At 42.1% G+C, this 12,233-nt stretch overlaps 1 protein-coding gene across 14 annotated transcripts in view; it reads left to right on the top strand.

Moving 5' to 3' along the window:
- LOC102097064 (zinc finger and BTB domain-containing protein 24) overlaps positions 1–12,233 on the top strand; it is an 86,832-nt gene that overhangs the window by 71,919 nt on the left and 2,680 nt on the right. For 7 of the 14 annotated variants that reach the window (XM_065059700.1, XM_065059696.1, XM_065059702.1 and 4 more), the window contains one exon: positions 431–1,764. Coding sequence is in view for 6 of the 14 variants with exons in the window: in XM_065059697.1 (XP_064915769.1) it covers positions 431–510 (80 nt within the window). In the remaining 8 variants the exon portion in view is untranslated. Of the gene's footprint in view, positions 1–430; positions 2,640–3,068; positions 3,237–3,392; positions 3,477–4,111; positions 4,275–6,203; positions 6,286–7,460; positions 9,461–10,118; positions 10,267–12,233 lie in introns of those variants that run through there. The other 7 variants (XM_065059707.1, XM_065059710.1, XM_065059705.1 and 4 more) reach the window with 7 other exon arrangements.

The following is a 12,233-nucleotide window of genomic DNA, read 5'->3' as shown; positions in this document are numbered from 1 at the left end:
CCGGGGGGCGGCAGCCGTCGAGCCGGGAGGACGCGGGGCGGCGCCCGCTCCTCCCCAGCACCACACAGTTGCGCCCCGGTTGCCGCTCCTGGCCCCGCTCGGCGGACGAGTGGCCTCCCCCGGCGGGGTGGCCGGAGCCTGCGGGGGCGAGTTACGGAGCTCGGGCTTCAGTGGGGCGGTGGGAGTGGGCGGCAGCGCTCCCGCCGCGGGTTCTGGTTGCTCCCCCAGCGCTGCGGCGTGTTCCGCGGGCCGCCGTGCTCCCGCCGCGGGGCGGCCCGGGGTCAGCCCCCGAAAACGCGCCTGTTGCTCACGAGTCCTTCCAGGGTTCAGCAGTGGGTGGGCTGGAGAGTGTCTGACAGCCGCTGGCGGGACGGGTGCTTTCACCTTACATACAGCCTTCCTCTAGAGTTACTTGTTATATTCTGTTTAGGTAAGCGTGCCCGTTTGGATTTTGCAGTCCAAATAATAATGATGTCGCCTTGTGATCAAATACCAAAGTCCTTCACGTGACGCAGAGCCACAGAGCAGCCGCTGCCCCGCCTGAGACAAGCGTGGGTTCAGGGAATGCCGGCGGGCAGGGCTGGCAGCCGTCCCTCGGGAGTTCCTGCCATCCGGTGCCACGCAGGGCTGGCTCACACCCCCAGCCCGGCTTTAAGGTGCTCCAGCAACACCGCGCTCGCGTCCTCCGGAAATTAAAGCTCACAGATAAAACAATTTGGCTCCAGCCTGAACTGTTTGATAGCTGAATGAGGCTAAAAGAGACTTTTTGGACATCTCAGTAGGATTTAGGTATCATCTGTGTGTAGTGTGTTGTTTTTTACAGCCTTCCTTCAGGTGATTGGAACTGCTGTGCTTGCTAAATGCAAATATGAATATTTGTATTTCATATGATAGTTTTATAAATTAGGATCCTGGGAAGCTGATCTGTTTCGCTTCTGGCTCGGCTGATCCTTTTGAAATGGATATTTTTGGCAGATCTCTACTGTAGTCAACCCTATTTTTAGACAGGGCTCTTGGAAAAAGCTGCAGTTTTTATGCTTGTATTGCCCAGCTTCATAGGCTGAAGCTTAGCAGGTAAATGTTCCAAAAGACAAATTTTCAGAAGGAATAGAAGTGAGTAAAAGAAGGCATGGAGTCCTGCCATACCAATGCCAGTGAAGTTTTATAATTGATTACATGATTTCATCCCTGAATAATATGAAATGTGGCATCTGCAGTGATGAGGCTGCAGTTGACCTTTTTTATTATTATTTGTTACCAGTGGCAATGAACAAAGAGCTCTTTTTGTCTGATTGTTTTAGTTGTGAAAGGAGTTTTCAGAAGGGGCAGTGAGGTTTGTTTTGTTTTTTTCAGATGCTGTACAGTTCCCAGTACATCAGAGATAAACAAGTGAGATAATAGACAGTAACTCGGATCCAAGAAGAAACCATCTGCAGCCATTTCTTAGAATTTAAAAACACTTTTTTAAGATAATCTATGGCAGCATTATTGCTGATTTTTTTTAAAGAAAGTTCAGAGGCTTCAGAATTGCTTCGGAATTGCTTTAGAAGCCCTTTGGTAAAGCAAATTATATTTAATGTCTTATCATGCAGACTTCTAAAATACTTCTTTATTAAAGCTGTTCTGATCTTGTAGGCACCTCCTTTGATATTTTTCAATTAAAATGGCAGAAACAACTTCTGATGCTTCTGAGAAACTGGTCGTCATCCAGTCCAAAGCTCACAAAGATATCATTCTAGCTAATTTTGAAGAACAAAGGAAAAAGGATTTTCTTTGTGATATTACTCTAATAGTGGAGAATGTGCATTTTAGAGCCCACAAAGCGTTGCTTGCTGCCAGCAGTGAATACTTCTCCATGATGTTTGTAGACGAGGGGGAAATAGGGCAGTCCATTTACATGTTGGAGGGAATGGTTGCAGACACCTTTGGAGCGCTGCTAGAATTTATCTACACCGGTTGCATCCGCGCCAGTGAAGAAAGCACAGAACAGATTCTGGCTACTGCACAGCTGCTGAAAGTGAATGACCTGGTAGGGGCCTGTACAGACTACCAGGCCAGCCATAGCCCCGGTAACGTGTTACCGGCTCCGGCAAACAGTGGAACCTCTGTAGCAGTTATTGCAAGCGACAAAAAAAATGAAGATCCACCAAAGCGAAAACGAGGGCGACCGAGGAAAATCCAGAGTGTCCAAGAAGAACAACCAGCCGCAAATCCTGCTGAAGATGTGCAGCTGAGAGAGAACAACTCCATGCAAAATACGCAAAATTTCATGAAAAAAGACACTGCAGAAGAAGAAACAGTTGCCAGCGAACAGGCTCCAGCGAGGAAAGATGCAGAAGAAAATGAACCTGCTTGTGGCTCAGAAGCTGCTGCCGATCTGTCAGCTGAGAAAGATGAGAATTATGACCCCAAATCTGAAGGAATAACACAGAGCACCCAGAGCCGTTACAGCAAACGTAGAATAAGGAGATCAATCAAACTAAAAGATTATAAACTCCTCGGTGATGAGGATGAAAAGGGACTGACAAAGAGGACTGATGGAAAAAGAAAACGTGCAGGTTCTGAAGCTCGCTGTAAAGACTGTGGCAAAGTATTTAAATATAATCACTTCTTAGCTATTCACCAGCGAAGTCATACAGGTAGGCGTTAAGAGACTCCTGCGTTTGGGGTGGGGTTTAGTGACCTGTTGCTAAATGCAAGCTAGTTGTTGAAGTGTGGGCTGTCGTCTACAGCAAGAACTGTCCAAAATAGCACACTGATCCAAATTATTACCATGTGTCTCCAAGACAGTGTTCACTGTTTTATTCTTGTCAGCAGATTTCATAGCCTTTATGTCTCACATCAATTGCAGTTAATAATTTCTCTGTTTAAACATAGAATTCTATGGCAATACTTAAAGAATTATTTTACTGCTATGTGAAATTTGTCTCTTTCTTTTAGTTCTCCGCATCGCTACTTAAAAGTAATTTTTTAGTGGCTACTACGTTGCAGTGCATCTCACTATCAGTTCAGAATATGTAGCAAGAACTAATGCATCTATACTTACAAGTGTCATCTTTTGCTTTCAGGGGAGCGCCCTTTTAAATGCAGCGAGTGTGGCAAAGGCTTTTCCCAGAAGCATTCTCTTCAGGTCCATGAGCGGATGCACACTGGAGAACGGCCGTACACCTGCACTGTCTGCAATAAAGCTCTGACGACAAAACATTCTCTTCTGGAGCATATGAGCCTACATACGGGTAAATATTTCAAGGCAAATATAACCCCTCTCCCAAGAATTTGCCTTTCTGAAAAGAGGTTTTTCTGCTCCCTCTGGTGTGTGCTGCTGTGTTTATATATATCCTTGTGCTTGGTTTGGATACGGCTTACATTTTAATAAGTGATTTTCTTTACAGGGCAGAAGGCTTTTACATGTGATCAGTGTGGGAAATACTTCAGCCAAAAGAGGCAGCTCAAGAGCCACTATCGCGTACACACAGGTATAAGAAGTTGGAGTCAGAGAGCTGGCCAGCAATCCATGTTAATTTGTCTTCCTAACGATTGACTAAGGCTGAAAATTCTTGTTCAGTGATGTATTTAGTCTCTGCTACCCTGATATGTGTTATCTTGATATAACGATGAACAGGGTGAAGAAGACAGAATGGTGTATAACAAATGGAATGTTCAGAAAAATAGTTAATGAAAAGGACTCTTACAATGTTAAAAATTAGTACACTGTATTTAACATACAATTTGATTGTTCTAGCCCTGCTGTCCAAGTTACATAGAAGCTAGGAATTGTATAAACAATTGCATCTGTGGCCAGTTGTGCAAATTGCCTTGTAGTTTCCCACTGCTTTGGACTAGTAACAGCAAACAAGCCCTAGAAATTCTCCTCCTCACTTCTGAAGCAGAATGGAGATTAAGCTACACACACAGGAAGTGGTGGGAAAAATCAGAATTTACAAAGCTTCAAGGGAAAGTGTGTTTGGAGGGGAGCAGGTGTCAGTCCCCTCTTTTCTCATGATAATATTAAATAGAGAAATAGAAGAAGTGTGACAGATTAAGACAGGGAGGAGGCAGTGAATCACCTTTTGTTTTATCTCTATATTATATCAAAGTGGTTATTTTACAGGAAAGTGCTTTAACAAAGATCACTGAAGAGATACAGGGGATCACTCTTGCACTGACACTTTTTTTATTATTGCGACAAGGCCGTTCACTGCCGGAATGTAGCCAGTGTCGTCGCAAATTCATGGATGCAGCTCAGTTAAAGAAACATCTAAGAACACATACAGGTAATATTGTCTCTCATTTTTGTGTTGTTGGTTTTTTTTTTCTTGCATTAACTCAGACAAAACAATGTTAGGCAAATGACACTTTCTCTGTGATATGAACTTCAGTACCTAGTATAGGAAGAGCTTTTTTCCCCATTCTTATAAAGCCTGCTGCAGAAAATACCAGTTTGCTCTTCTCTGACAGAGCCTTGGACTGGGAATTCAGTTTATCATGAGAGGCACATCCGGCACGTGTGAGGCTGAAGGTGAAATAAGTAGTAACAAAGTGCATGTCTTCAGTGAGTTGCGCACCCCTGTCTGTGAGGGATGGGGTGCTTATGAAAAATGCTGCTGACCAGAAGAATAGTTATTTCCATTTAACTTTTTATTTTGCTCTAGTAAACCAGATATTGGCAGGAGAAGGGCTGGGAGGGATGATTTAATGCAAGTGTGTCACAAGGTGTTTTTAGAGCTTTAGAGGGCAAGGTGATACTTGAATGTATGTTGCCTGCAGTTGTAGTGAAGTCTGCACCAGATCAAGTTATGTATCTCATTCATTTCCTTCTCTTTCATAGTGAAAAAAACATAGTTTTAAACTCCCTGGGATGAGGTCAGAAGTTGTGCCTTTGGGAGTTTTTTGTGTATCCAGAACAGTGTTAACTTGTGATACTTATAGATGCTGCATTTCCTGTTGAGGAGAACATAGTGTTTGTTGACACTCTCAAGAGTTTTGTATGTGAAGCTGATACAGGTCTATAAATATAGTGGGAAATGAGAAGAGGAAGCATAGTAGCAACATAAGTTACAAAAATCGATCAATTAAGATGAGTTCTGGCAGAAACTGGCTTGCAATATATTTTCGCTTCCAGGAAAGACAGGACAGATACCAGTATTAACAATGAAGAAATAACAACTGATCTGTCCCATCTCGAAAGCAAGATGTAAAATTCTAAGGGGGCTGGGGACAGATGTTAACATTGATACAGCTGTTCTGCTTTGGGAGAAGAGTGCCTTGAGAATACAGTCTACTTAGAAAGTTACTCCTGTTTTCAGTAGGAGGCAGGGACTAGATGATGAGAGGTCCCTTCTGGCAAATATTGTTCTCTTCTGCTTTTCCCGCGCCCTCTGAAGCCACGTGAAAGCTGATAAATGTTGCAGATCTATACTAAATGTGAAGCTTCCTTGGAAACTCCCTGCTGCCCCATCCCCAGTTCAGTGTGCTGGGGTGGTGTGAATTACCACGGGGATGATCCGCGTTTTCCATCCGGTGTCTTAAAGAAGCTCAGTGCAAAAAGGGTGTGTTATGGTATGAATTTGGATTCAGTTTGGCTGGGTAATATCTGTTTCTTGTGAATGTTTTTGTTATTTCATTTGTCTTCTCTGCTTCCACTCCATTAGACACAAGAATTCCAAATGCAGTAAAAAACCCTAACAAACCCACAATTTATTCAACTCACTGTAATTTTTCTTCAGCTGGTGTTCCCAGGATACCTTAGGCCTAGGATGGGGCCTTACAGGAAGCCAGTCGACTTGTTAAGATGATGGATTCACTTTCCAGGTTTGGAAGTATGGGCATGCTCATCTGCACGGTGCTGCACATGAGCTGAGCATTAATGCTGACTAGTTTGGGGTCAGCCTTTTCCAAACTCGTCTGTTCCACGTGGAACACCCGCATCTGTATCGTAGGAACGTTCTTTGTTGCTCTGAGGGCTTGGATCACTTAATTCTTTCTCTTTAATGGGGAGAAAGGTCAGAAATATACATTTAAAGTACTATACCCATGTTTAACTAGTGAGTTCCTTCAATTTCAGATATTCTTTGATTTCGGACCCATGGCAGAAGTGTGAGGATTTGACAATACGCACTTGCTACTTGATGCTGTGTGTGGTAAAATACAAAATGTTTTTAATACATTGATGGGAAGTGCTATGTCGAATTTCTTTTTGATAGGTGAGAAGCCCTTCACTTGTGAAATTTGTGGCAAATCATTTACAGCTAAAAGTTCTCTTCAGACTCACATTAGAATTCACAGGTAGAGTATGTCTAATTTTTGTTACATTCTTTAAAAATGTAACTTATAATCTGATACCTGTAGGTAGTGCTTGTTCAATTATAGAATGGGCAGGGCTTGTCTCTATTTTGAATGGGTGGTTAAAGGTTGGCATGTGTGTTTAAGCTATTTAAAGAAATAATTGGTAGTGGAAAGTACTGCTCTGTTAAATACTAGTGTGCCAAGACCTTGGGAGGTTCTTCTTTTGTGTCTTGTGTCTGTTTAATGGCAATGTACTTCTATATAATTTATCTGAAAATTTCACTGTGGATTTTTGTTTGATAGCAGAACATTAGCCATGGGGTAACAAGGTTATTGGAGCATTATCCTGTTTCCCTGTAGTCTATCATGTCTCTTTAATAGCATTAGTTATCTTTTACCCATGTCAGTGTGATGTGTTGCATAAAGGCATGTCAAATTTTTAGTGGGGCCTGTTACAACAGGACAAGGGGTAATGGTTTTAAACTAAAGGAGGGGAGATTCAGGCTAGACATGAGGAAGAAATTTTTTACCACGAGGGTGGTGAAACACTGGCCCAGGTTGCCCAGAGAGGTGGTGGATGCCCCATCCCTGGAGACATTCCAGGCCAGGCTGGACAGGGCTCTGAGCAACCTGATCTAGTTGAAGATGTCCCTGAGAATTGCAGGGGGTTGGACTAGATGACCTTTGAAGGTCCCTTCCAACCCAAACTATTCTATGATTTTATGAACTTTTGTGGGCGTTACATAAAATATTTCCAGTAAAATTCCTCATCCCTTTGAGTTGGGCAGCAAGTTAGGATTTGGATACGTCTGTCTGTTTTAAAGTCCACAGCCTTAATATACATTCTTTCTTTGAACGGTAAGCACTAGCCATTTTAAGTTGTTGCATTCTTGTCAAGGTCTATCAGCATGGGGTTTGTACCTCTAGTACAATGACAGGAGAGCAGTTAACCTCTGTAGCGCTTGATTATATACTAATGAAAGAGGTTGTACAGCTTGTGACATCAAATAGGAGTATTTAGGAAGTCACGCAGAGAATGTGTTTAGTGTCACTGTTCTTAACTGCTTATGACTTAGCAAACCAATCATTTAAGTTTTTTTAATTCTATAATAAGATGCAGCAAGCAGTACTGTCAGAGTGAATATTTTAATGAAATCAAGTAAATTCTTTTGCAGAGGAGAAAAGCCATATTCTTGTGGTATATGTGGAAAATCCTTCTCTGATTCCAGTGCTAAGAGAAGACACTGTATCTTACACACAGGCAAAAAGCCTTTCTCTTGCCCAGAATGTAGTTTGCAGTTTGCTCGTCTGGACAACCTGAAGTCTCATTTGAAAATTCATAGCAAGGAAAAGCAGTTTCAGGAAGCCGGCGTTGCCCCGAGCACCAACACCAGTTCAGAAGTGAGAAACATTCTTCAGCTGCAGCAGTATCAGCTTGCCACCTCTGGAGGGCAGGAAATTCAACTACTGGTTACAGATGCCGTACATAATATAAACTTCATGCCTAGTCATAATCAAGGCATTAGCATCGTGAGTGCAGAAAATGCCCCAAATATGACAACCGAGCAGGCTGCCAACCTCACGCTGCTTGCTCAGCCACCGCAGCAGTTGCAAAACTTGTTGCTTACAGCTCAGCAGGGGCAAGCAGAACAAATCCAAAGTATCAATATGATTGCAAACCAAATAGAGACTGCCCAGCCTGAACAAATGCATGTCATCACTTTTTCCAAGGAAGCACTAGAACATCTTCATGCTCACCAAGGACAAAATGAAGAAATCCACTTAGCAGGATCTTCACATCCAGCTCAGCACGTGCAGTTAACTCAGGAATCAAGTCAACAGTCTCATTCTGGACAAGATACAGTTCCTTCCCATCAAATCAGCGAAGAACAAAACCGAAGCGTACATGTTTCTGAATCCCATCAGCAGTCGTTGTCAGTAAATGAGTCATCTCATGAGCATCCTATTCAAGGACAGGCTTTCTGAAATGCTTATTTGTCATCAGAGTGCTGGGCTGCAGTGTGCTTCTCATCCAGGCAGTGACTACATGTACTGCCTGTCCTTTTCTGCAGCATAATCTGTCTGGAGATGCGTTTCTTGGTAATTTTTGATGGGTGGCTTTCAGTTTTCTTAACCTTATTTATTTTAGACTTTTTTATTTTTCCAGATTGGTATTTCTCAACCACTTAGTCCATACCTCACAAGCGATTAGCATGGGGTTTTTGTGTCTCATGCATGTTTATGCTTATTGAGGAGATATTTGTCCCTGTAGTTGCATTTCCATGTGACTCTTTGGAGAAATGTACCTTGTTGGTAGAGCAACAGTGTTTAAGGTGTCTGCTTATCAGAAAGTACGACTTCTGTGATGAAGTCAACATTACCTGAACTACTGTCAAGCTTAAGATAACCGGTGCTTTTTGCAAAGCTAACACCATATGTCTTATGTTTAATGAGCTTTCTCTCTGCAGGTTAATGTATGATTTTTCTATGTGATCATTCCCTTAAGTGCATTTTGATTTATTGACTACCAGATTTGTTTAGTTTGGGTTAAAGTTGTTGCAGCCTTTGACTGGCTGTGGATCACCCCTTCTGTTTGCTGTGTGCTGGACGAGTGTTGCTCCTCAGAAATGCTTTGGCCCTTGCACTTGAATAGTGGCAATGAGATGCGGTGGTTACACAGAACAACTGAAAAGCCCAAGTTCTGCTCTGTTAGTTCTGCCACTCACTCTCTGTGTGACTGTGGGCGAGGTGGTTGACCTCTGTGCCTTATTCCGTCATCTGGGAAGCGGGGATAGCATTCACGTGCTCTGCCAAGCACTTTGAAGAACTTTTGATGTTGAAGGCACTGTCTATTGAAGTGCAAAATTCTCTTCCTGACAGGATTCAGTCTAAGCTTAGGAGCCAGTGTATATTTAAAGTGTTATTTTTTTTGTACTTTCGAGAGCAGAATGTAATGTTGCTTTTAATATATGTTGAAGCTGGTAATTGTTTCTTCTGGGGACTTCATGAATAGAATCACTTCAGAGCATAATGAGCTATATAAGTGGGGCATATTGCGTTAAAGTCGTACAGCTATTTTTGCTGACCAGATGAGATGTGTGTAGATTGTTTTCAATGACTGACTGACTGCTAACAAAAGAGATTTGACATCTTAATAAAATGCCATGCCAGAATACATGCTTTGCATTTTCAACTTTGGCTACCGGTAACGTCTCGTGTAGTGTACTAGTGTGTTTAAAATCCAGATAAAATGCCCCTGGGACTTAAAGCAACGTGCTCAACCATCACTTCAGTTTTAAAATATACTTGTAATTTACATTTATATTTTATGTTTTAACAAGTGAAAGATGTAAAAATTAAGGTGAATTTGAAAGTGAAACAAAAGATCTCTGTACATAAATGACTGCCCAGAGAGAGTCACTGGCAGAAGAGTCCAGTGAGTAGAATGATAGAATAATTGAAGGTGGAAAGGACTTCCAGAGGCCATCTGGTCCATCATGTTCCTCAAAGCAGGGGTGCCTAGATCATGTTGCTGTTGTCTGGTTGAGTTCTGAATGCTTCCAGAGATGGAGATCCACAACCTCTCTAGGCCACCAGTTCCAGTGTTTGACCACATTTTCAGTGAAAAAAAACGTTTCCTATATTTAATTGGAACTCCCCATGTTCCAGCTTATGTCCACTGCCTGTCGTCCTACTGCTGTGCCTCCAAGAAGTGTCCTCTCTCCACCCTCCCATTAGGTAGCTGAAGACAGCAGTAAGGTCCTCCCAAAGCCACCTACTCTTAAGGCTTGAACAAACCCAGCTCCCTCAGCCTTTCCCATTGTGTGCTTCAGCTCTTCAGTCACCTTGGTGGACTTCTGCTGCCCCCAGTCCGGTGTGTCAACGTCTGTCTTCTTCTGGGGAACCTGGATTCCTGATGATGTTCCTTGTTCAAGTCCAGACTACTCAGCCAGCTCCTCACCACATGCTGGGGGAGTTTGGGTAAGTATCTCCCTTTTTTCAAAGTGCTAGATCAGTTTTTATATAAATGGATCATGAAAAGGGTAGGCAGTGGGAATTAATCAGTGAGGAAAAAAAAAGCCCAAAGCATCCCACAGCAAAACTCTGTTTAGGCTTTTCACCTTTTATTTCCTCTCAGAATGGAGGAATAAAATGTATGTACTTTCTGCCACCAAAGAAAACCAGCATATTCCACTGTTGTACTTCAGAAGCTTGAAGTCTTGATGCTGTGAGAACAGATGAAAAAGTACAGTAAAACTTGTTACAACATCTATTAAAATCTTGCTGATTAATTGTATAAAGTTAAGCTTGCAGTAAATGGTCTAGTGATTTCATCCTAGCAGCTTTCAATTTTATCCGAAATACTGTAATGTGCTGCCATAATACTGTCTGGTTATAAGTTTACAGGAGCTTGCACTGAGTTGCTTCTCTGCCATATATGAATTAATCTTGAAATGCTTAAAAGCTGGTTACAAGCTAAATTCTAAAACTACCAGTAAAGTAACTGTTAAATACTTTCCTCTTTTTTTGACCTTTGATTTGTTCATTATGAACTTAGCGTTGCAGGATTAAGGATGGTGCTACAATTATGCCTGAGCCACTATCATATACTGATTGCTCAATGCTTTCCCTATAACTAAAAAGAAAGGTTTGGGTTTGGAATTTTCTTATGCTTTTTGACAAGTTACCAGTGAAGAAATGGGCTCCTGTGAACAGCACAGCAGTGACAAATCTTGCGCCCGGCATTGCCTCAGCTGTCGGCACACATCGGAGCCTGTACTTGAGAAGCTCGCGTGGTTTCTCCAACCACAAACGTTGCTTTTTGACACCATTTGCTTCCTTTTTGTTGAATGCATTTCTATTAAAGACGAAAATAAATCCCTCTTCTGTGTGCGCGTTTTTAAGGCTGCAACTGAAGCCTAGGACTGCTTTGAATTTGAAAGGAAATCCCTTCAGCTTTGCTTTTTAGACCAGCTGCCACTAAGAACGATTTAGCAAAAAAATGCATCCCTTAGAAACTACATTTCAAAGCAGCTCTAAATATCTGTACTCCTTAGCCAGTAAACACCTTAACTGCTCATTTTCTCACATAGACTAATCTTAGCAAATCCACCTCACTGCTTTCTGTGTTAAAATGAGATTAGGATTTTAGGCATCAACACAGGACAGTAAGGCTACTACAGAAAATTCACTTTTTGTGAGTATTTAACACCATTATGTATTTCTTAATTTTAAGTTACCCAATGTAGTTGAACTCTAAAAGGATTTTACTTTTTCTTTTTTTTTTTGAATACAAGTTTATGACATTTTGGATTTTCCTGAAGATTTTGGCTGATTCTCCAGATGAAAGTAGAAACAAATCCCTGAGGGGCAGAGCAAACACGCTGTAGAGTGTGTATTTGACTGTTGTATGTGCACTTACTCTGCTTGCCCTTACACTCCAGGGTCTCATTTTTGACAGATGAATATCAGAATATTCATTTCATATGAGCTGTGAAAGCAAATTATGCTGTCAATATGAAAAGCCTCATCCCGGCATGTGTAACTTTGCAAGGGGTTTTTCAGTATTTGTTTTATGCTCTCTTTTCTGCTCAGAGGGACTCAAAAAGGACTGTGAGGGGTTGTACAGCAATTACCTCTTAGCATCTGAGTGCAAGAGGGGATGACTACCTCACTGTGAACTCTAAAAAGCTGAATGCCTATTCTCAGGTTTATGTTGGGGGTGCTGAGCCTGGCATTGATCTTGACAGTAGTTCATCTCTTCATTTGTGAGACACTTGTTTTACTGTCTTAGCTGGTTAGTCATTGTGATCAAGTTCATGGCTGGTGTCTGCTAAGGCCTATCCTACTGCGCTGGGATTTCTTTTTTTTCAGTCTTTTCCCACTTGACCTCAAATGAAAGCCAGTATGGGATTTGTTCCTCATCATTGACCCAATGCCCATGTGAG

Source organism: Columba livia, chromosome 3 (genome assembly GCF_036013475.1).
Source record: "Columba livia isolate bColLiv1 breed racing homer chromosome 3, bColLiv1.pat.W.v2, whole genome shotgun sequence".
Classification (NCBI taxonomy): Eukaryota; Metazoa; Chordata; class Aves; order Columbiformes; family Columbidae; genus Columba; species Columba livia.
Note: the sequence above shows the minus strand (reverse complement) of the source record. Positions and strands in the feature narration are given on the sequence as shown.